This window comes from Chrysemys picta, chromosome 2 (genome assembly GCF_011386835.1).
Source record: "Chrysemys picta bellii isolate R12L10 chromosome 2, ASM1138683v2, whole genome shotgun sequence".
Classification (NCBI taxonomy): Eukaryota; Metazoa; Chordata; order Testudines; family Emydidae; genus Chrysemys; species Chrysemys picta.
Genome location: NC_088792.1, coordinates 48413332 through 48437924, shown reverse-complemented (window position 1 = coordinate 48437924; position 24593 = coordinate 48413332). Strand labels below are relative to the sequence as shown.

Below are 24593 nucleotides of genomic sequence, written 5' to 3'. Positions count from 1 at the left end.
TCTCAAACTTCATTTCACCGCAACCCTCTTCTGGCAACAAAAATTACTACATGTCCCGGGAGAGGGGACTGAAGCCTGAGCCCTGCCGCCCTGCTGGGTCTCTGCTGCCCCTCAGTGCTTTGGACAGGACAGGATTAGGTTCTTGTAAAGGATTGTGATCTGTCTTATAGCCCCCTCTTCCAGCTGTATCCAGGGTTGCTCTTGCTAAGCCAGCAACCTCCCTGATGGAATTCTGCCTGAAACCTTCTCATGGAGTCCAGGGAAGGTAATTTCCAGCAAGGTCAGTTGCTGAAGGGTTTTTTATTATTATTTCAAGTCTCCTCAACAAAACAAGATCAAAATTTCCCCAAGTCTGTCCCTTCCCCCCATAAGTTCCTCAACCCAAAAGTTCCTGATTCTTACCTCAGAACCTCTGTGATAATAGAACTTCCCACAGCCTCCCTTCTGTTCATTTTGTTTCTGGGAGCCGTTCTTCCCATCAGTAGATCCAACGTCTGGCAGGCACTGCAGCTCACTCTCTCTCCATTTCTTGCTCCTCTTTTTATGAGGATCAGCCCGACAAGCAGCAGGTCTTTTTCCAAGTGCAGTATGTGGGACTAATCAGCCAGCCAACTGCTGTCCTCTGACCCCAGAGGAATGGTACCCCTTGTAGATTCATAGCCCTATATTATGTACTTCAGTACTAAACTAGTATTACTACTGATGCTCAAAAGAATAAGGTTAAAATGAGAAAGAGAGAGAGGCAATAAATCATGCTTTAATACATTTAGCAGTATCTGAAATTGTACCATTGCCAATGTCAGTGACAGTAAATCCCTCCCCAGTCCCAAGTTCTGTTGTTTTCTTTTCAGGAGTGTAATTAGCTGCCCAGTGCTCCCTTAAAAGTCTACTTAATGTGTATAATCGGTAAAGAGAAAATCACTGGGGAGTAGTAAAATGCCAGCACTAAGGACCCAATACTGCAACATCTTGTGCATCCTTAGCTCCTGTTGAAGTCAATGGGAACTGAGAACATGCAGTACTTTGCAGGAAGCACTTAGCACTTTTAGGATCAGGCATTAAGAGATTTGCAACAAGTAGAGTGTGGATGGAGAAAAATATGGCAGTCTAAAAGCTGAGAACTATTTTTCCAGTATTTCCAGCATAACCTTAAACTCTCATTCAAATATGAGAATGTTTATATTGATTTGGAACATTTCCTGCTTAGTTACCAAGCACATAAAATCTTTAAATCTAAATATTAGTCAAACATACTTCCATAGTGTTTTTAATTAAAGCATCATTTTGGTACTTTCATAATTTTAAAAATGCACAGTAATAATAAGCTTCCTATTCAGGGATTGTAATAAATGTTTAATGGTAAGTTTAGCAATGTGCTGATTTTGTCCTAATTGAAACTGTCACATTCAATCTAAGCCTTTAAAATAATAGTATCAAAATTATTGGTGGCAGAGATAACATCGGAAGCAAGGACTACAACTGTGATGTATTTCTCCAGATATAGATAATTAATCTGTAATAGGCTCTGGAGAGAGACTTGTTTAATCATCTGGCCCATATTTCCTTAATTCTGTTTAATCTCAATATTCTTCATAGATTTACAAAGTCAGTTTTAAAACTATGTATAAAAATTGGATAGCAGCTCCAAATTACTTCTTTTCCGCTTATCTTTAATTTATTTCAGTATTGGTGTGTTAACAGATGTTGTAAGCCTTTCGTGTCAGTGTTATAGCATCTTTGTCTGCACATTTTTACATTAAACTATAAGAGGCATTGCATTTCTTATTAGTGAGATTTGTGTATAAATTAGAAGTACCCTCTGGGAACAAAAATGCTACTATTTAATCTCAATGTTCCTTCATCAGGATTAGGATGAAACAACCACAGATTCATCTGCAACATTGGTTATTCCATTGCCAAATGGGAAAAAATGTACTTCAAAAATGTGTCTGGGTACTTAGTTTATAATCCAATCTAATGATTTTCACACTTTGTATGATTATATAAGAATTAGAGACAACTGGAAAGTATAATAACTTCCTTTTCCTCACAGTATTTATTTGCTTCTAATAACAACCTATAAGATTATATGTTTACAAATAAAGGACCAATAGGCATTTCCCTGAGTAAAAACAGAGTAGAAACAGAGCATGGATTTCAGGATTTAGCTGCAAATAAATATTGTATAATTTTTTTTCTTTCAATATGTAATCCTGTGAATACTGCGGGCATCTAAAACACACCATTAAAACATTGCTTAGTACTATTCAATAAGACACGATGTGTGGGGATCAAAGAATGCGTGTACATTGATCAAAGAGAACACTGTAATGAGTGATGTTACATTCAACTCTGACTTAAATAAATATTCTGTTACTGTGGTACAGAAAGATTTTGGCAGCTGGAGGGAGGAACACACTTAGTTCAAACATCCTCCCTTGGCTTTCATTGTCTTCCTTAACCTCTTTGCTGTTGGTCCTTCCTAACATTTCATTGATGCACTAATGTCCCCAATACATTCAGTAGTATGGAATGTACTGTACATTCAACCTGGGACATAAGTCAAGAACAGTAAAAAGTTAGTCGCAAAAGCAGGCATGAAAGTCGCATTCTGCATGAGGTCTTGGAATCAATGATGTTTCATGAAGAATTATGAGATTTCAAAATTTGATTTTGTTTTGAATTTGAATGAAACCTGAACATTTCAAAATTCTCCACAAAGAAAAGTTGGGGGGGGATTTGTTTCCGATCAATCAAAACATTTCATTTTGACAAAATCAAAACAATTTTCGTTTTGACTTTTTTGTCTTCTATTATAATAGTATAACATCTAAAAATTCTAAAATAAAAATCCTTTCAAAACAAAAAATTGAAATGTTTCATTCCAAAAATGTCAAAATGAAATGTTCTGACGTTAGCTCAGCTTTTTTCTCCAAACTGCAATTTGCTTTTAATCACATAATTTTTATAAAAACTAAGGTTTTAAAAGTGCAAAGAGTAAAAATGAAATTCTCTCCAGATGGAAATGAAATCTTCAGAGAGACATACATGAAAACAAACAATCCTCCTCACCATATTCAGTGCAGTCATAAACATACGTAGACACACATGCAAAACTTTTAACGGGATACCAAATGGGCAGGAAAACTGGTCATGGATAAATAAGGTCTAATATGTTCGTTGTTGTTGTTGTTGTTCAATTCCCAGAAGGGTCAGCAGAAACATATCACCGAAGAAAGAATCCACAATGGAAAAAACAACTCACAGTTGCTTCTTACTGATTATGCTTCTAATTGTAAGTAAAAGAAAAATGAACTGCTTCTGACACCTGACAAATGAAAACGAGTAGAAATGTTCTGAAATCTAATACAACTCTACACTATTACTGTTGTACACAGAGGACAAGGAATGGGTGTCCAATTGATAAAAACTTAAAACAAGAATAATAAGCTACTGACAGAAGAAATCTCTCAGAAATATGGTATGCCCTAAGATCAGTGTTTCTTGATGATACAGAGAGGAAAGAGTGAGCATAGGGTAGTACACATGCCTTTTCATTTCCACATTTTACTATCTGTGAAATACCTATGAGACAGAAAACTCATAGTTTTGGAACTGTACAATAACATCTGGGTCAGTTGTTATAAATGTAGACACTATATAATGTGTATTTTAACATTTAAAAGCTACTTCACCTTAGTTAACCTGCATTTAGAAAGACAATTGAGTCTGAAAATTTTCAGTCTAGATGCTAGTTATTCAATTTAAATTATATTTTCAACTATTTCATCTCAATGATATTGTATCACATATCTTGTCCCATTATAGTATATGGAAATGTGACTGAGTTAATGTTACTTCAGAAACTTCAACTTTTGAACGTCCTGATCTGTGTTTCCATAACATAGTTATTTGCATTTAATTATAATATGGTGCACTTGACTATGCATTCTAAACATGCAGTAAGAATGGTGTTGATGTCTGTGCTATAAAGTACCTGTGACACTGATTAAACTCCTTCTCTGGACTTCACTTAAGACTCAAATAATAAATAATTGTCCTGAACTGGAATTAATTTTAGCTAATCAGAGTACGAAGATGCTGAACAGTGATTTAATGAATGTAAGGTCAGCCTGCATTCTGAAGGCTGCTATTGGAATTAACCGTCCATCTGCCTACATGGCTGCCTCCACTACTGACCCACTCCCCGTCCTCTCACCCTAACCAGCTCCTCGTAGCTACCCTGTTTCCCCGAAAATAAGACAGTGTCTTATATTAATTTTTGCTCCCAAAGATGCGCTAGGTCTTATTTTCAGGGGATGTCTTATTTTTCAATGAAGAAGAATACGGTACACATCGGTGGATGCCTTATTATCGGGGAGGTCTTATTATCGGGGGGATGCCTTATATTACAACGAGAGGCAAAACTGTAAGTAGGCCTTATTTTCGGAGGATGTCTTATTTTCGGGGAAACAGGGTAGGCGTGGACCTCCTTGTCCCTTAAGAAGGTTTATATGTCCACCCTCCCCAATAAGCAATTTTTTAAAATTAATTTTTAGCTGCCCCTCCCCATCTCCTCTTTCAGTTTCCCCCTCTCTAGTCCTTTTAATCTTTTTTCCTAATCTCATCACTCTTCTTCCTCCCCCCGCCCCCATCTCTATGCCACTCCCTTCTCCTCTGCTCTAACAGATGACTGAGGACAGGGCCGGCTCCAGGCACCAGCTTAACAAGCAGGTGCTTGGGGCGGCCAAGGGATAGGGGCGGCATGTGCGGCAATTCAGGGGCGGCAGGTCCCTCACTCCCTCTAGGAGCGAAGGACCTGCCGCCGAACTGCCATCGCCGATCACGGCTTTTTTTTTCCCCCCCAATTGCCGCCGCCGGTCGCAATTGCGATCGCGGCTTGGGGCGGCAGAAATGCTGGAGCCGGCCCTGACTGAGGAGCACTTATATGAGATTCCCCATCAGCTCCCTTGCATTGCAGCCATGAATTGTGCAGGTAGGACCAGACCATGTGTTAAGCACAGTTTAGAGACATTGCTCAGGGACATGGCCTGATGACAGTTTCCAAAGAACCTCTTCTTCTCTGATCCATCTATGGTGTCAAGTCCCTCAGAAGCCCCTCTGGCCCTTGCTTCCTTCAAGAGTTTGAAACCGGATTGTGTGTTCCCCTCTGTGGCTGGCCAATTAGAAAGGAGGAAGGAGTCATCCCCCACCCCCTTTTGGAGTGACTTGCAAACTGATGCCAGCAGCGTGTGTACAGGCTGCAGTGTTAGCCATGCCCTCTAAAAGGGGGGACAATGAGGTAGGCTCTCTCACCTGAGCCTTCCCTGTATTCCTGTGCAGGCTCAGCTGCAAAGAGTTCAGTAATCATCAAATGATTCTGTTCCAGGTTAAGGCTACACAGTGAATTTAGATCCAATGAGACCAATATTGTATTTTACACAAATGTCTTTTGATTATTAAAATCCTTGACAAAGGGTCATTAAATCCAAACCTTTCACATAGCTGTTACGCCTCGGTGACTACACTGTACATGGAAGGTCTGAACTGTGTCAAATTCTGAAAAGTTCATGTACTCTTGAAATATTTTTCATTTTAAAAACAAGGAAAACAAATTAATCATGGGTAAAGCAGTGTGACAGAATCAAAAGCAGACTGTAATTGTATATAATTGTGTATACTGATATATTATGGAAAAATTATATAATGGTGACAAATTTCTGCAATTCTGTTAGTGAGACATTTGCCATTTTAATGAGGATACCCTTCATTTGGTAGTCTTTCATCACTACAGCCTTCACAATTTTGAATATAATTTATTTATGTCTGGTGGCAGTCAAGCCCTGGCCCCCATCAGGCTTTTGTGAGTCAACCACCTGAGCAACCGCCTCCCTAAAATTTCTAAAGCCCATGTCTGGGCATTGGGCCAGCAAGCTGCACATTGACTGCAGAACAAGGGGGTTTTAGGCCCCTTCTGCCAATCGCCCAGTCAACTGCTGTTCCAGGATCTGGGCCAGGTAGGGATTCATCCCTTTGATGGACTGGTTGGTTTGTTCAAGACAAACTCACTTAGCATCTTGTGGGTTTCTGAGTCTGAGAATAAAACTCCTTCATCTGTTCATGGGGGAGGGTGAAGTCAGAAGCCCAAACACTTCCCCTAGTTGCCTAAAAATATTTTCAACCGTGTATTTCTGGTCATCCAGCTATGTCCTATACTTACGTCCTCTAGGCAGCTCCCCACAGCTGACTGAGCAGGACCCTGGCTTTCTGTTGCTTTGGGGGGCAGTACATTTGAAATACAGATTCTAGCTACTCCTGGAAAGCCATGAAGCTGGCCTGACCATTCCCCATAAACCAGGGCAGTCAGCGGGTCACCTTAGGATATGTCATCATCATTGGAATTGGGTGGGCCACATGGGGATCCAGACTTGACATGGTCCCTAGGGTTCCTGCCTAAGCTCCCCAAATCCTGTCCATGAGGACACTCGTCAGATCGGGGACCATCTGGATTTAGTTGAGTGGATTTTAGATCTTAATCCAGATGCGAGGGACAAACCTTTTTTTCCTGGCAAGCATCAAGCCCCCACCCTTGGGGAGGAAGGAGGTAACCCCAGGAATGGACACTGCTCTGAGCAATAAAGCAATACTTTTATATAAGCAGGACAAGTCCTGAATCCATATCAGGGGCAATGGTAAGAGGAGACCCCCCTTATGGGAAGTTACACATATGCATTGCCCAGCAATAATACATCCCCCACATCTAAATATATAGATTAATGCTCTTTGACTGATTAAGAGTTCCAGTAGCCCCAGCCCAAAGTGAAGTAAGACCCAATGCTTTGCTGTAGTCACTGAAGCTACAACGTGCTGTGAACTCATTGAACAGTGAGTTCCGATTCATGTTTCCTGGACCATCCATCCCCATTGTTGATGAGTTGGTCCAGTGTTTCCAACTGAGTCCACCTTTTCTCTGGATCATACCCCTCTGCTGTGGCTCCAAGGTCCATCCAGCTGCTCTCTATTTTAGTCCAAAAATCAAACTGCCAATACAGTGGCAGCATCTTTTCCAACCCCTACCCCTGGGGCTAGCTGATTGGCCTAGAGTCACCCATGTGACCACCTGCCAATCTCCTCTCTTGGTTTTGGAGTGACACAACTTCCATCATAATGAAATTCAAGACATGGACAACCAGCTGCTTGTTTTTGTTTGAGAATGACACTCGTCACCACCAGTGAAATTCCATAGTCTGTTATCCAATCTCCTGCAGCCATCCCACCCCCACAATAGAGGAGGCAGACCCTGCAGGATCTCTGGAAGGCAGTGCCCTCCACCACCTCTAGCCAATCAGAGCTTTCTTGGGTGGCCCTATGCCACCTCACATGTAAAATATAGATAACTTTCTAAATTATTTTCTGCTGAGAGGGTTTTTCTATTTTTGTTGGTGCTGCATAGTTCTTAAAGACCAAAGCAATTTTTACTATTCATTAACTTTATTGAAAAAAGGTAAAATAATCCACTCTTGATTTTAATCATTAATTTAAAATAAAGAGGAATCTGTTGAGCACATATTGTACACAATGTATAATTTTGCAGATTCCTGAGGAAAGTATAGGACAGAATTCCACTGGCCAACCTATTCAGAAGAAAATAGATCTTCCTGGGCCGCCTCATACATTGCATGTGGAAGCTTCTCATAATAAATGCAATAAAGGGTGAATCATCATTTTAAATCTTTTTGCTATTTACTTTTTTTCCCCTAAGACCAATTCGGAAGGAGCAGTATCTGATTATCTGTGCTGTTGCCTTTGAAAAAATTGCTTTAAAATGAATATTCCACCTTGCAGCTACATACTGCCATCCAGCTGTAAGCAACTGGGGCTCAAACGTACAAGTCTTACTCGTACAAGTATCCCCCTTGAAGGCAAACAAATATTTTATAGTTTAGAGTTGGTGAGAGTGTTTCTGCATTTGCTTATTTTCAAACTGTGGTACAAACAAAATGGGTACAGTTTTCTATTAAACAAGAGCCTGCCTGCACCCAAAAAGGTAGATTCTCAAATTAAAGGATGCTCCAGGTTTTGGCTCAATCTCTACTTTTCAAATTTAAAAATTAAAATAATTAATGTCATTGTGAAGTTGATTGGTCTAAAGCAGCTCCCTATGACAAAAGGCCAAATATAGTCTTCCTTCAAGCCCATGGCTTCCATTGGACTACTCATATAAGTAAGGATTCCCCATGTGAGCCAGGCTTGCAGGACTTCCTTGCAAAAGTAGTATAATAAATATTAATGAAGAGAAAAGTTGTTTTTCACTAAAATTACAGTGTCTTTCCATTATGCTACTGGTGGTTTCTTGCTTCTTTAAAGACCTGCCAACATTAGTGATGTAAGCATCATGGGATCGCAGTATAAAAACTAGCTTCTATCCTGCTTTAATGCTAGCTAAATATTAGAAGAATTTTAATGTTCAGTGTATGAATGTGAGGAACTAACATTAAATATTTCAAAGTTCTTTTACTCATGTTAAACAAATAATAATTATTCCCCATCTTTTAATATAATGTTCTATAACATTGAGAGTACCGTACATTAATTGCCTTCCTAAAGCATGCTAAATGGATTCTATCATTATCCTGCCATTAATAGTCATGAAGAGACATGGGACCAGAGTCAAGGTTTTGGAGGGTCTGTGTAACCCATGTTGAGTTGTGCTCAGTTCCCACTGAAAGATTGGATGTACCGATGGATAGGAATTTAGTGATCCGTATAGTGGTGACTGGATATAGCCATTTAAAAAAGAATTTGGAGAGTATTTTTCAGTCACCAGAACCAATAATAATAAATTATTGGCTTGGCCAGAATTCATAAGATATTTTTTGGGCTCAACATTAGAGGTTGCCAATTTACTATACGTAGTTTAGAAAAAAGGCAGATGGAAGGAAAGAAAGTGATCCAATATATACCGCTTGGTCCTAAATGTCACTTAGAATCAATAATTTATACAGTACTTTTTATGTTTTTATCATTACTAATGATGGAGTAGGGCCTTTTTGGAAACTTGTTCATCACATGAAGCAGTTTCTGAAACAACTATATTTTATGTTTCTTTTATCTGGAGTCTGTGTTGTACAAATGAGGAAAATCTTGCATCGATAAGACAGACGGATTTACCTGTGTTTAAGAATTTATAGTAGAGTGGGACAAATAATACCTGCAAATTGCTTTCATCTGGACTGTATAAAGAGATCATCAGTATTCCCAGCACTCTACTCATAGTGATAATTCATCTTCTTATAACTGTCATATGAGTGGTGGCTTGGTGGTCGTATGTATGACGTCATTTACTTGGACTTTTAGGAGTGACATCATATGTACGGCTGCTAAACTGCTGCATGGGACATCACTTAAGCAGTTTTCTTCAGAAGAAATAATACTGATCACTTATGCCATATGCCAAATGTCCTGATTATGAAGTTGTGAATTATTTATTTCTCTTTAATAAAGAATAATTTGTAATGCACAAGGTATTCTACTTTACTGTACATATCGACATTATTTGTACTTCCATCTGAAATAATTGATGGCTGAGAAAATTTTTCAATACATAGTAATGAACTTGTGGAAAATATAAATCCACACACTATAGCAGATATTAATCAATAAAAGATTACTTAGTCTTGTTAAATACTTTTTATGGCATAACAGATGTTAGAAAAAAGCATCTTAAGGTTAATTCCAAAAACACCCAATTACAACATTCCAAATGTAAATTTCCAAATTTAGATTTCTAACCAAATGTCTTGATAATTTCTCCAAGGAACTAATAGCCTGATCCAATGTCCACTGAAGTTAATCGGAGATGGATGGGAGCCTATGTGACCTATATGTGGAGCCTATATGTGTATCTGAGCCTATAGCTGTGGAAGAGTGGACTGTAGGATGTTATGAATAAAGTCATTTCCCCTACTTGTCCCAAGGGACTTTAAAGCTTCTTTGTATGCAAATAAGGAGAAAAGATACATAACTCCTTTTTTTGCAGTCTATCATACTTAATTAAGTAACTTCATAAAGCAATAATTGAGGATGCAACGATAATATGTCACCTCATTCTAGATGTAAAAAAATTATTAAATATATTAATATTTTGATTGATTAAGCCCCAGCATGTAGGGTCTGTTCCTACACCCACTGAAGTCAGTGGAAAGACCGCCACTGACTTCAGTGGTCTTTGGATCGAGCCATTTAATACCAGACCAATGGGTGCAGTATAAGCTCCATGTAGAGGCCTGTGTCTGTCCCTCCCTGTCAGGCCTGGAGGGAGGCCACGCCTCCTTGCTTCTGTATCTCTGGAAAGGCTGGCTTAACGGGAATTAGCAGCCTCTGAGGCCCTAGCCCTCTAGGCAGAGCCAGGCTAGGCCCCTGACCCTCAGGTAGGGCAGAGCAGCAAATAGTCCAGCAGGCTGGCCCTCAGGCAGGGAAGAGCAGTACACAGTCTTGGGGGCTCAGACCCTCAGGCAGAGTGGAGCACCAAACAATCTAGGGGCTCGGGACCTCAGGCAGGGCAGAGCACCAAACTGTCTCTTGTCTGATGTCCTAATTCAGGCAGACGGCAGACAAACACAGACCTCCTGGCCTAAGGAGGGAAGGTGGCCATCCTGGGGTGGGGTTTGCTAGCAGGGGTAGAGGGACCCAGGCACATCCTACTCCACAGGGTCCCATCCCAGGGCCCTAACAGTGGTGGAGCGCTCCGCCACTGGGTCGACGGGGATCCCACTACAACATGCCAACCAGCACTACAACCAGACTACTGTCTGGTGTTCCTGGACTACTTCCTATGACCCCCTCACTGGGTACCTTCACTACGTGCGTATCCTCCGGCTCCTCAGGGTACACAGCTAGCGGCAGTCCCAACAGCTCCTCAGTGCCCCTCTCAGCTGGCAGCTCTGGCAGTTCCTTCAAGTCCTCTGTGCTATAGAGGTCCCCGTTGGGCATAAGCCCCAGCAGTGGTGGGAGGCATCTGTTTCCTTCACCGGCTCTGGCCAACTGAGCTGCAGGGCCCGCCTTTTGTACTTCCTGTCCCACTTCTCTGTTTCTGGAGGGGCAGGCGTGGCTGGCCTGGCTCTACCCACCAGGGGGTGGGCCTTGGTTCCTCCCTGTCAGGCTCAGAGGGAGGCCATGCCCTTGCTACACTCCTATATACAATAGAAAAGACTAAAGCTCCAAAAATGTATATTTCACATTCATCCTCAGATTTTTTTTACCTGATTTTAAGAGACAGTGAGAGAGAGAGAAAAAAAATACTGTTCATACTTACAAAGCATTGGTCAGATTTTCAAAAGTATGCATGCACAAATAAGTTGTGAATAAACTACCTGATGTGTGCAAATGCTTATTGTGCACTAAAAGAACAAAAGTGAGCTTATGTCAGTGACTACTGGCCAGATCCTCAAAGGTAATTATGCTTCCAACTTCCATTGAAATCAATAGAAGTTAGGAGCATAAATACCTTTGAGAATCTGGGCCTATTGTATCAAAACGTTAATGTTCTGTTTTTTATCCAAATACAGGTAAGATTTACTATATGCCATAAGGCAGTTTCTATTTATAAGACTATCTTGAGAAAGTCACCTCTGTGTTTTTAATTGACCTGGATGAAATCAAGGGCCCACTGAAGTCAGTGAGAATTTTGCCATTGACTTTAATGGGGCCACAATTTCACCTTTTACATTTTCTAATGACTAGAGAATACAGTCTCATTTGTTACATTATAGCTTAATTTAAACAATACTGTATAGATGATTTAGATACAGATAAAATGCACTGTGCTAAATACAAAATTAACAAAGCAGGGTGTGAATTCTTACTCCATTTGCATACACATCCTGCCACCAAACACACACACACACACAAGACCAACAACCACCGAGTAAGGTGTTCTCCTTTAACTATATACCCAATGAAAGTTTTGACATTAACTTCTTTGGGAACAGGCCTAGTCCCTTTGTGTGTGGCAATTTGTAAAATTGCTCTTCAAGAATAAGATGTCTTCTCTCTCAGAAATATCCTACTCACAAAAAGACTTTCCCTTTAAAAATGGCTTTACAATAGTAAATCATCATGTCCTCACCTACTACAAGATACCTTTAGTACATTTCCTTTCTGCTGGCATTTCTTGCTTTTAATTTCAAGGTACACTATGTTTCTGTCCTATGTAGCCTCTGTGAATGCACAGTCCTCTTTTATATAGAGAGAGAAAGAAAGAGAGAGATCATCTTGAAAAGGTTAAAAAAGATGGCAAGATTTTTTTTAATTACTTAACATGTGCTTACTGTTCTAACATATAGATGTATATTTTTCCCTTTTATCTCATATTTGAATTGTTCTCTAAGTTGTAAGGAAAAATCTAGTGGAACAAACATGTATAATTCAGGATCACAAACTTTTCAATCTCTTCTGGCGTTGCTAATCTTTGAATTGGTTTTAATTGTGTTTGGTCAAAAAGGGGGTCAGATCATCCCTTCTCCAGGGAAAACCTATTTAGGGGAAAGGAAACTCTGTGTCCAGAACAATCATATGGCTCTACCTCCAAAACCTGCAGATCTTTCAAAATCCCCATGCATGCCAGGGAAGCCACCAGAAGCAGAGGCCATCTATATGGAGGCCCTGTCCCTCCACTTTTTCATCCCATCCCTCTGTAGCCTTCCTCGCTCACTGAATGTTTTGTTAATTCCTCCTTGATATTTGGTTGTTGCTGATGTAGCTTTGGAAGGTCTTTTGTGAGTACCACTCCCTTTTCACTGATCTGGGGTACATTTACATATTTGTTCTTGGTTCTAGGCTTTCTATACATTTTAATTCATTTTTATCCAAGTATCCAAACAGAACCATCCAGACATATCTCACTTACTGAGTGAAGGGTGTAGTATAAGTACCTACATTTAAAAGAATAGAGTAGAACCTATCAAGAATATATCTCCCTTCTTCCTATTTCCATCTGTTTTATGTCAAACAGTTATCTCAATATAATGAAGTAAAATGCATTCTTCATCCCCCTTACACTCCAAATGGTGGTTGTTTGCTAGTGAAAATTAAAATGTTGGTAGCAAATGAGATTGTAAATTCAGTTAGATATGGGGGCATTAAAGGGCTAAAATGAAATAACTTGAAACAGAAGAATTGTGATAAAATTCAGTCTTTGCTTTCTGTATTTCAAATACACTGTCCATGTTATAGACTATATAAAAGTGATCTAGTAGTGTTAAATGAAACAACATTTGAATGCAATAGTTTGTGGTATTACTTGAGCAATATGGAACAAGTATTATTTTGGAGGAATAGGGTGGTATTAAAATAGGATTGAAAATTGTCATGTTTTCTATTTGTACAACTATAAATGCCTGTTTAAATCATCAAATGCTGCTATAAACCCCTCAGGCTTGCAGTGAGTGACCTATAAATGGAGTAGATATCATCTGAAACATACTCCTGAGATCCTTTGTGGGAAAGCCAAACACACATTTTGGTTTTGAGAAACAATGCAGCCAAAAGGAATTTTGTATTAAAGCCAACAGGCTTGCATGCCTAGTCTCTAAGGAAAACTAGGCTTGGAATAATAAAGGTTGGGCCCTACATTTTCAAACCTGGGTGCCTGAAGTTACATTCCAAAATAAAATGTATACACCTAAATAAATGTGGCCTGATGTTCAAAGGTGCCGAGCACCTACAAATCCCTATGGGCCAGAATGTGATGGTTACTGTGGAGAGGTAGGGAGTCAAACAAGAAAGGAAGCATAGGAACTGCTCGTTCCATTCACCTCCCATTGGGAGCACATTACAAAACGGGTGGAGTAGGGTGGAGAGGAACAAAAGCCCCATGCTATCTCACTTTAGACTGGCTCACAAAGCTGATCTGGTGCAATAGAGGGATCAATCAGATCTTGATGGATGGAACAAGGTGTGCACTCCCATGTGCACTGACCCATCACAGAAGAGATTTTGCCTGGCTGAGACAGTCTTTCCATGATTCTAGTAGAGTAGTGTGAGTCTGCCCTGTCCTTACATAGGGCTGTGGAATAAATGCCACAATATAGCCCACTGTAATCGAAGGGGGCTACAGGCACTCAACACTTTTGAAAATCAGGTACATTTTACTTACGTGTCCAACTAAGGATTGAAAGACCTAAACTTAGGCTCTTAGGTTTGAAATCTTTGGCCTATGCCTCTATTTGCATCAACACTTCAGTGGATTTCCAGGGTGACACCAGCTTGATCACTCAGAATATGAAACATTCAGTTGATTTATAAGATGTGGCAATAAGATACACAATGTTAGGTACAGTGGAAAAACCTACGTTGTCTAGAGAAGAGAGCTGGGAGCAGCAACTTGTGGCAGGGCAGATTTTAAAAAGTATCTGTAGGCCAATAAAACAAATGAAACGTTTCTCAGCCTTTACAAGGTCTCTAATGATTCTTTATGTTGCCTAGTCTAAGGGAAAGAATGTGGTTAAAATGCTGAATTTATAGTGGAGAAAAACTACTATATTTACAATTTGCTTTGCCAAAGATAAAAGTTCCATAAAAATACTAAGCATATGTGCAGATAAAAGGCCTTTGAAGTAAGGATAATAGAGATTTCTGAACCTCATGTTTTTGATTTTCTCCTCCTGGTTTTACTCATTTACATTAACAGATTTTCCTTTCTGCAGAGAATGGCTCCAAGTCTTACCTCTACTGTCAATTATACTGATCCTACATTAGAGCCTGTAGTAACTGAACATTCACCAGAACGACAGAAGATAATAGATTCACAGTTCAAATGCTATGAGAGAATGAACAGAGATCCACCATATAGAAAAAAAGGTAAAAAAAAATTGCACATTGATGTGTTTTCTGTATAACATTTCCTTCTGTGTACTAATATTATTATGCATAGTCTTACTGTCTGCATTTGCAAAATCATACAAATTTATCACTCATTGTATCAGTTTTAGGGAGAATAGCCCTACAGATGATCATGGAGAATGAACAATCCTCTCACCCTTAGAAATCATTCCTCCCTGACACCGTTGAGGCACACTGAATTGGCAATGTGGTGAAGCTTGAATTATTGCTGTTCATGCTTTGGGAACATCAGTCTTTAGGGCTGTCAGTCCAGCACCTTTCACAAGTATCAAACCCACACAGATACTTTAAAGAGAGAGAATATGAATAGCAATCTCTTCAGTATAGATGTCCTTCTATTTTCTTCAACCAGCGATTTCATTTTTTCATAATTTGTTTATTGACTGACACCTTTCTGGGTTCTAAATTAACACAGATGTTCTAAATAATCTGTATTCTAAGTTAAATGTAACCATCCAGTCATAGGCATTATTGTGAACAGCTCAATGAAACCTTTGCTGAAGCCAGAGTGGCTGGGCCAGCCTTAGGGGTGAGTAATGTAGGCAGCCATCCTCAGGGCACCAAATCATGGTCAATGCGGGGAATTATGTGTTTTTTTTTTTGTTTGATTTTGTGTGTGTGTGCGCGCATTTGGAGGTAAGATGAGCACATTTTCCATCCAACATCTAGGGCTGTTCTGTGGAGTAGTAGTCAAAAGAGCAAACAAAATATTGGGATGTATAAGCAATGGAATGGAAAATAATATTGGACATATCATGCTGTCATGATATAATTCTAGAAGCACCCTCACTAGGAATGCTGTGTTCAGTTCTGGTCAGTCTTATCTCAAAAAGGATACCGTGGAAATAAAAGTAAGCCAGAGAACGGTGACAAAATGATTACAGGCATTGTGAGATTTTATGTGAGAAAAAATTAAACATATCGTGACTGTTTAGTGTAGAGAGGAGACAACTAAAAGAGGACATGATAAAAATATACAAAATAAAGAATGGCATAGAGAAGGTAAATCAGATATGTTTTTCTCATAATACAAGAACAAAGAGAAATTTGATGAAACTGAAAGCTGACAAATGTATGACATCTATATTGGATTAAAGAAGGTATTTTTATACACAATGGATATGTAGACTTTGGGACTTATCACCACAAAATGTTATTGTGCTCACAGGATATTACTGAGCTCTGTGAGATTCAAAAAATGATTTGACATTTAGATGTTCAAGGTCTGATCTAAAGTGTATTGAAGTCAGTGGAAAGGCTCCTATTGACTTCAGTGGGCACAGTGTTCAGGTCCATAATGAGAACATCCATAGCTATAAGATAGGATAAACCACTCATTAAGGGATATAAGCCCTTGTATGTCAGGGGAAAAGCAAACCTCTAATTGCTAGGCTTTAGGGGAAAAAATCCTTTATGAGCAGCTTATTCTATTAGGCCCCAGTTCTGCAAACCTGTGTAGATTCACTCATGTAAACAGTTCCATTGGCTTCAGTGGGACTTGTTGTGTGAGTAAAGTTACACAAATGCTTAAGGATTTGTAGGATCAGGGACTAATTTCCACTGCAGGATTTCTTGCAATTTCCTCTACTGCAGCTCTACTGCAGACAGGAGATGGATGCTGGTCTAGTGCAGTGTGGCAACTCCTACGTGCCGCTGACTGACAGCTAGACTGAAGTTGTCATTTGATACGGCTAGGTTTGATACAAGACATGGGGGTTTTATTTCTTATGATGAGAATAACTGAGACGATTTCAACATGAATGAAATGATTTTTTTTTCAGTTTGGTTCTATGAAGAAAAATTGATACAAAAAAAGACCTTTACCCCTCACTCCAACCCGTTAAATGTCAAAAGAAGGCCTGGAGCAGCATGAAAGGGCTCTAAATACCTTGTCAGCAGATTGCCTTGGTGCAGGAATTGCAGAAGTCAGCTATAAGGCTGTCTTTTGAGGAGAGGATCCCCTGGTTTAGTGGATGTATCAGGAGCAGGGCTTCAGCATGCAAAGCTGCAGCAATTCCACGCAGCACTGCAGCCCATAGGGCAACCCAGAGAGACTGCCATAACTTAGACCCCAAGGCTGTATACTTCCGGAGCCTCTCCAGCCCTCGAAGGAGCCCAGGACTGGGTGGGCACACAAGTGGCTTAAAACCACCATACACTGTCTTCAAGTTGCAGCACAGAATTTCAATCTATGTGATTTCGAGAGAATCATTCCCCCCCCATCATTTTCAAAATTGTATTATTCCTGGGCCAGTTATTATTCATTATTCTCTTCAAATTGTCACTTTTCTATTTTATCACATAGATGTGCATTTCTGATATGTCCAGTGGAAAAAAATTGTCTTGTTGTTTTCCTTGAAGGAAAGGCTGTATGGTGTATTGAAAAACATCAGTGGTTGTTTTGTTTTTTTGTTTTTCATTTCAAGGCATGACAAATGTTTTCAAAATTAAAATCAAAGCCTCCTATACAGCCCAGACTGCAGTGCCTTTCAGAAATGTGTTTAAATTGCACTTTGCTTCTGCTATATTTCTCTGCTTTTGATTTTACCAACTAATTCCTCAAGCTCATGCAAATATATCTCAAACCCTTTGAGAAGGGCAGTCAAGTGCTTTACAGAAAGAAATATAACTAACTGAGGGTATGTAATTCTATCCCACACTGAAGTAATATCATGATTTGTTAATAACCTGAACAAGTAGTTCAGCACATCTGTTGATAATGGAGAAAAATAAACATACATGGATTCTTACGTAATGAGAAAACAAGTGGTCTTAAAAAGAAAAAATGTATAGTAAATTTCAGCTGAAAAATTAAATTTGAAAGCATCCATTTTTCGACAACAGATCTACTGACTTAAAATGTCTACTGTGGGTACAGTTTCTTCAGTAGCTCAGTCATCTATTAACATCTTTTTCCATCTGTTATAAATGCTGTCACTTTCCTTAAGAAGATTTGCTTCCATTGGGAGAGAGATTCAAATGCACAACCACAATTAGACACCCAAATCCCATTAACTTCCAGTATCAGTTAGGAGCCTGCCTGCCATTTGTGCCTTTCAAAATCTCCCCCATCAACCATCAAGGGATTTTGAAAATGCATGTAATGCCTGATCATCACAGTCAATGATTCCATGTTCATTGACTTCAGTAGGTGTTGCAGCGGGGCCATGGCAGTGATTTCTCCTGCGTAATCTGATTTTAAAATTAAAAATACCCCCAAAGCCTAGATTTTTCACTGCATTTATGTTTCTAAAACGCAGCTAGTGGCAGATTTATGCCACAGCATTCAGAACTACAGTGTCATTTGTTACGCTATCAATCTGTGAACTCAGTGTAACAGGCTGTAAACAAATTCTGATTTAACAATTAGAAGAGGGGAGTCAGGACTCAGTTGTGCCCAGCCCAGAGTGGGTAGATAAGTCTGGTGGGGAAAAGGGCTAAGGAATCTTCCCCACCCCCTTCTGCTCCATTTCAGGGGCTGGGCATAACCCCATTAGGGAGCTTGGGCAATGCTACCTCCGTATGCCCCCACAAGTGCTACTTGACCAAGACAGGATTATAGCCCAGCTCTCCCAGGACTGCATCAAGCAGTGGGGCTAACCTGGCATGGGGAGGAATGTGTAATGTACCAGATGGAAGGGTGGCAGAGCTGTAATCTGTATCCCCCAGGATCCTTCAGGAGGAAATCTGAATAAGGCCCAGAGCCGACTCCAGGGTTTTTGCTGCCCCAAGCAGGGGGAAAAAAAAAAAGCCGCAATCACGATCTGCGACATTTCGGAGGCAGCTCTACCGCTGCCGCTTCATTCTTCGGCAGCAATTTGGCAGCAGGTCCTTCGCTCCGAGAGGGAGTGAGGGACCCGCCGCCGAATTGCTGCTGAAGAGCCGGACGTGCCACCCTTCTCCGTTGGCCGCCCCAAGCACCTGCTTGCTGATAAGGCCCCACTCCTGCACTGCACACAAGTGCAGGGGTTTGCCTATATGCATCATATTGCAGGACCTGGGTCTATGTCTGTAACCTCTGCATCCTGGGTAGGGCATCTGTTTTTTCTGAGTTTATTAATTTCATTTGGGGGGGGTATTTTTAACAATTTTTGAATTATATTTTGATATAAGGGGGAGGTTCAGGACTTTCTCTTTGTTTATACTGTCATGAATAATCTCTTTAATGTTCCCGAGTGTGCTTTAAAGTACAATTGTTTCAAACAGCACTATGGTAAAGTGCACTAGGGAATCTTTAGTGTGCACCTGCAGGGTCTATATGGACAAATTCATGCACTACACATTAATGTGCTTTAGAAGTCCCACCCTGGCAGTCCACGTTACAGCTCTATGTGGACAAGCCCTTAGTTACCATTTCTGGTGTTTTTTCTGGTGTTTATTGGATAAGTACCAATTTCATTTTCTGTTTGCATTGGAGCTTTTATTTATGTTTATTGGTTAAAACCTAAGATCAGAAGCCCTAATCATGGGATGTGACTTTAAAGCCACAATTTGTCCAGTAGTGCCTTTAACTGGGCATGCCTCTAAATTTTAAGTTTCCAGCTTTACACAACCAGGACCCGATTTTCAAAGGTGCTGAGAAACTGAAGGTACATGTACTACCAATGTGACTAAATCCCCAAATCAGTTAAGCACTTTAGCATGTGCTAAAATGCTTTGCTGAATATGAATGGATTGCTGAATTGAGACTTCTGGTTTTACAGCATCAGGTCCTATATTGGAAGTTCTTTACAATTGGTGTAAAAACCATCACTTTTCAGCAAGAAGGACCCCACCCGCAACAGCTCACCAACGGCAGCCATAAATTAAAACTTACATTTGAATGCAATTCAAAGTGTAGCAATAATTTTATTTTGCTGCATGAAGAACTCCGTACTTTGCAACAAGTGGACAGCCTTTTAACTGGGGGGGGAAGGGGGGGAATAGAACAGAGTGGGTTAAGTGTGATCAATTTTTTTAAATTAATTATCACATTCTTCCTAAATGACTAGGTCTGTTTTGCAACCGAACTTGGGATGGATGGTTGTGCTGGGATGACACACCTGCTGGAAGTTTCACTGATCAGAATTGTCCAGATTATTTTCCAGACTTTGATCCAACTGGTAGAGTATTTCCTTTCATCTTTTATCTTTAGTAAGGAAGCCTTTGGAGTATTCATGTTTTGAAAAGACACATGTTTCTAATGGATTTTACAGCATTGTGAAATCTCAGAGACTCTTAAATGAAAATGTACCCAGTTGTATAATCATCTTGGGGCGTTTTCTTACTCTTAAGTTATAGCATACATTCATTTCACTTATAGAACATGTTCGTTTGACATCTCTGAAATCAATTATATGAAAGTTTTGCTGGATAATTTTGATATCTGCCTGCAGTTATAGTTATCCCATTTTACATACTCTGAGCTGAGCAGCAGATGTTAAGTCTAGCGCTGTTGTCTTCATAAAATAAATATTTTTAGGTATTCCTTTCTACCATTTTCTACTGGCAAAGGCAGTTTTCCAAAGCCCGTGGAAGAACAGAATCAGAATAAACTTTTATTATACTCCAGAGTCCTAGTACAGATTGTTTGGTGAATTATTCATAGAAATAACTTGTAGCCAAAGAGATTGAGAGAATGTGTGGCTCCAAAACATATATTTATCAATGTTTCTATTTTCTACTGAACCCTCTCAAAAATAAGTGTGGGGAGATATCTGCTCTAAGCAATGAATATGTAACTAGGACTTTAGATAAGGTTTCAAATCCACTAAATTGGCATTATTTGAAGGAAGACACAATTTTTGTTCTAAATTCTAATAATATTTAGCCAGGAGAATTACTTTATGCCTCATAGTGCTATGGAACTTTGGATAACTGTCCAGCAAAGCGTGCCATTCATGGATTAAAAAATAATGTGAACAAACATTTTATTGGTTGTATGATTCTAAACATTAACAGTCCTATATAATGAGGCTTTAGCAATATTTACTCTAGTAAATATCATTTGAATGTAAATGAATACACTAATACATACTAATAAATTAATGCCTTCAATTCCCAATGCTACTGCCTGGAGCCAGAATTAGTTCTTTACTACATGCAGTAGATTTGTTGCACATTTAGAAACATAAGAAATGCCACCCTGGATCAGACTCAAGGTCCATTGATTATTATTTATTTGTTTATTTGTATTATCATGCTGCATTGGATCCCCAGTCAGGGACCATGGCCCAACTGTGTTAGGTCCTGTACAAATACAGAAAAAAAGACAGTCCCTGCCCCAGAGAGTTTACAATCCAAGTCCAGTATTCTGTCTCTGACAGTGACCAGCATCAGATATTTTGGAGGAAGGTGTAAGAACCCTGTGCAGGCAGATCTGAGATAATCTGCCCCCCACCACCCATATTAGGTCTCATCTTGGTCTCTACTCGTTAAAGATTGGATTAAGCCCTGAAGGTCAAGGTTTAATATTTAACTCTGGATATTCTTGCTATCTGTATAACTATCAAATACCTTTTGGATTCTTGTTCTGTTTTAAGTTTCAATGACTTCCTGGGGAAATGAGTTTCACAGTTTAATCACACATTGTGTGGAAAAATATTTCCTTTTATTGGTTTTGAATTTCCCACCTTTTAATTTCAATGAAGGTCCCCTTTTTATCAAACAGTCAACAGAAGTTCCCAATCTAGCTTCTCTAGACAATTCATTATTTATATTCCTTTTATCATGTCCCCTCTTATTCATCTCCTTTCTAAGGTAAACACGCTAATTTTTTCAATCTGATTTTTAGGGACTGGAATGAAATCCAATATTTTCCTCTTGAAAAAAATCAGCATTTTGGCACAGTTGCCTTGAGAAGAATTTATTCAGAGATTAAAATATTCCAGTCAGGATAGGTGAATGCCTTCTGCTTAATTTAGAACCCCGTTGGACCTCATTGTTTAGCCAGTCAGTATACTTAAGCTCATATCCAGCTGGGCTGCAACTGACTCATTTGGAACTCCATCAGACACAGAATTCCAGAGATTTAAAGCATAGTTGCAGAATATAAACGTATCTCACATGGTTCATCGCTATTTACACAACACCCTTCACCATAATTTTAATTATAAATTTAATCTTGTGGGAGGACTGTTTTTGTTGAAGGTGCTTGTCAGAAAGAACAGTTGTCACTTGTTCTTCATTTACATTTTGATATTGCCCCTGTACATAACATTTTAATTTTGAAGTGTAGCTGATACAGTAATATTTCCATTGTAATCATCTTCAGTAAAAAAAAAATTCTTACCCCCTCCCCCCTGATTATTATATGGCCAGCAGCTGCAATTTCAATTTGTTTTCCTTTTTGTAGTTATCACATTTTCTTAAAAGAAGAACTGTCATGCATCATGAATCCCTTTGATCAAGAAGATTCGTTTTTGTGCCATTTTCTTTTGACACTTTCCACCCCCAAATATATGCTCCATTTACTAAGAGTCTGCTGCTGCCATTGCTTCCATGGTTTTTATGGTAAACCAACAAAAAACAATCCTGTTTCATCTCTATTCCATATGTTCTTGGGCTGATAGCAAAAACAGATCTTGGACAGTTCAGAATTCACAAAAGTCTCCCCATAGACATCAACAGCCTCATCACACAGTATTTGGATGGTTATAGAGAAACACTTTTTCCAGCTCTCAAGCCATCTGTTGCTAGTTTTAAAATCATGCTTTCCCACCTGGTTTGCTGTCTCCAATGTCTTGTTTTGTACTTATGGTCCCTGTTACAACAACATTATTCAATCTAACAGTTTAAACCACTCTTATAGACAAGGCTATATTCAGTCACAATGAGTAGTACCTTACTCCACAATTTGTCCCTTTGATTTCAGTGGAGTACCTTGTGGAATAAGGTACTAACCAACATGAGTAAAAGTGGCAGAATTCGGCCAACGCTATTTCAGTGCTATGAAGAAGGATGTTGATAAATTGCATTGGGCTCAAAGAAAAGCTATGAGAATGATTCAAGGATTAGAAGACACACTGTACAGTCATAGACTCAGAGCTCAATCTATTTAGCTTAACAAAGAGAAGGTTAAGGGATGATTTGATTACAGGCTATAAGTATCTATGTGGGAAACAAATATTTAATAATGGACTCGTCAGTCTAGCAGAGAAAGGTATAACACAATCCAATCTCTAGAAGCTGAAGCTTGACAAATTGAGACTGGAAATAAGGTATACATTTTTAAAGGTGAGAGTAATTCACCATTGGAAAAATTTACCAAGGATTATGGTGGATTCATCACTGACAATTTTTAAATCAAGGTGGGATGTTTTTCTAAAAGATATGCTCTCAAAATTATTTTGGGGAGTTCTATGGTCTGTGTTATACAGGAGGCCACACTAGATGATCACAATGGTCCTTTCTGGCCTAAGAATCTCTGAATTATAGTAATTTGAGCATCTGTTGTTAGCATAGTGAACAGCTTCTACTTAGTGGAATCTGTTTACAACTATAGGAGGGAAAATCCCTCTTTTGCTATTTTCCTGCTAATCTTACTGCTCTAATGTTCATGGATGACACTTATTGTCTTTCATATTCCACACTTTCCATTTAGCATCTTTCTCTGCTCCTTTGTTAGCTCATTAGTCTGCATCTTCGTCAATTGTCATTGTTTCCCTGACACAGTGACCAGCTCGTCTTCTTTTGGGTCACCTAGAGTAGCTTTCCTTCTATCAGGTACCACAAAATAGCTTACAGGTGCTGCACAAGCCAGCATGTGGTCAGAAGTTTGTTTCACAGGTGGCTGCTCTTAACATGAGGAGTTAAAGTATGAGGGAGACAGTAAGTCTTGTGGTGACTAGAATCTTGCAACTGCTAAGGGAGGAAACTGGAGAGAACAAAAGCACAGGTTACACTGTACTGATAAATTGTGTTCGGGTTTGAATGGCAAGTAATTACTTTCAACGAGGATTTGTTAATGGTCAATACAATGCAGCTAGATTTTCAGATTTTTGTTGAGGAAAAAAGAAGTCTTCCTAGTGAATAACAGTTTTATTGGGGAAAAAACAGCAACATAGTCAAATTTCCCTTTCTTTAAGTCTCCAATCCTGCAAACCACTTAAGCATATGCTTTCCTTTAAGCACATGTGGAATCCCATTGACTTAAAAAAGCATGTTCTTTAGTGCTTTGCTGGATTGGGGCTCCAGGGAGGTTTGCAATGTATCATATAATAAATCACTGTTAACTAAGTTACCTCAGCTTCCTTAATTTTCTTCTTGGCTAACATCCACGTGTAGCTTTGAATACTAGGACAAACAATCCAAGAATAAAATATGCTGTACTTTTTGGACTTTGCTACTTTCTGCATTCATAATTTGAAAAAACTGTGTAAAATGTATATAGATAATTTGTAAGCATTTTTTAAATTTTAACATTGATATTTTCTGTTGAAAATAAAAAACAAATTGGGCCAAGCCTACATTTGATGTTGACAGCTAAAGGAAACAGTGTAAAAAACAAATAAGATGGGACTGTACTCTGGAGAGAATGGCCTAGGAACGCACAAAGAGAGCACCAATGTACCTCAGCATTCAGCTGATTATTTTTCTGCCACAGTGTCAGCTGGTGTAAATTGGTGTAGTTCGATTTGTTTCAGTTTATGCCAGTTCTAGCAGCTGAGAATGTGCCTCAGAGATTTTAAATCCAGAAGGGACAATTATGATCA

General features: G+C 39.3%; 1 protein-coding gene across 2 annotated transcripts in view; it reads left to right on the top strand.

Annotated features, from left to right (window-relative positions):
* The window catches only part of CALCR (calcitonin receptor), a 241571-nt gene that overhangs the window by 129860 nt on the left and 87118 nt on the right, over nucleotides 1-24593 (top strand). For both annotated transcript variants that reach the window (XM_005308550.5, XM_005308549.5), the window contains 3 exons: nucleotides 3208-3295; nucleotides 14706-14859; nucleotides 19893-20003. In XM_005308550.5, coding sequence (XP_005308607.1) covers nucleotides 3208-3295; nucleotides 14706-14859; nucleotides 19893-20003 — 353 coding nt within the window. The remainder of the gene's footprint in view (nucleotides 1-3207; nucleotides 3296-14705; nucleotides 14860-19892; nucleotides 20004-24593) is intronic.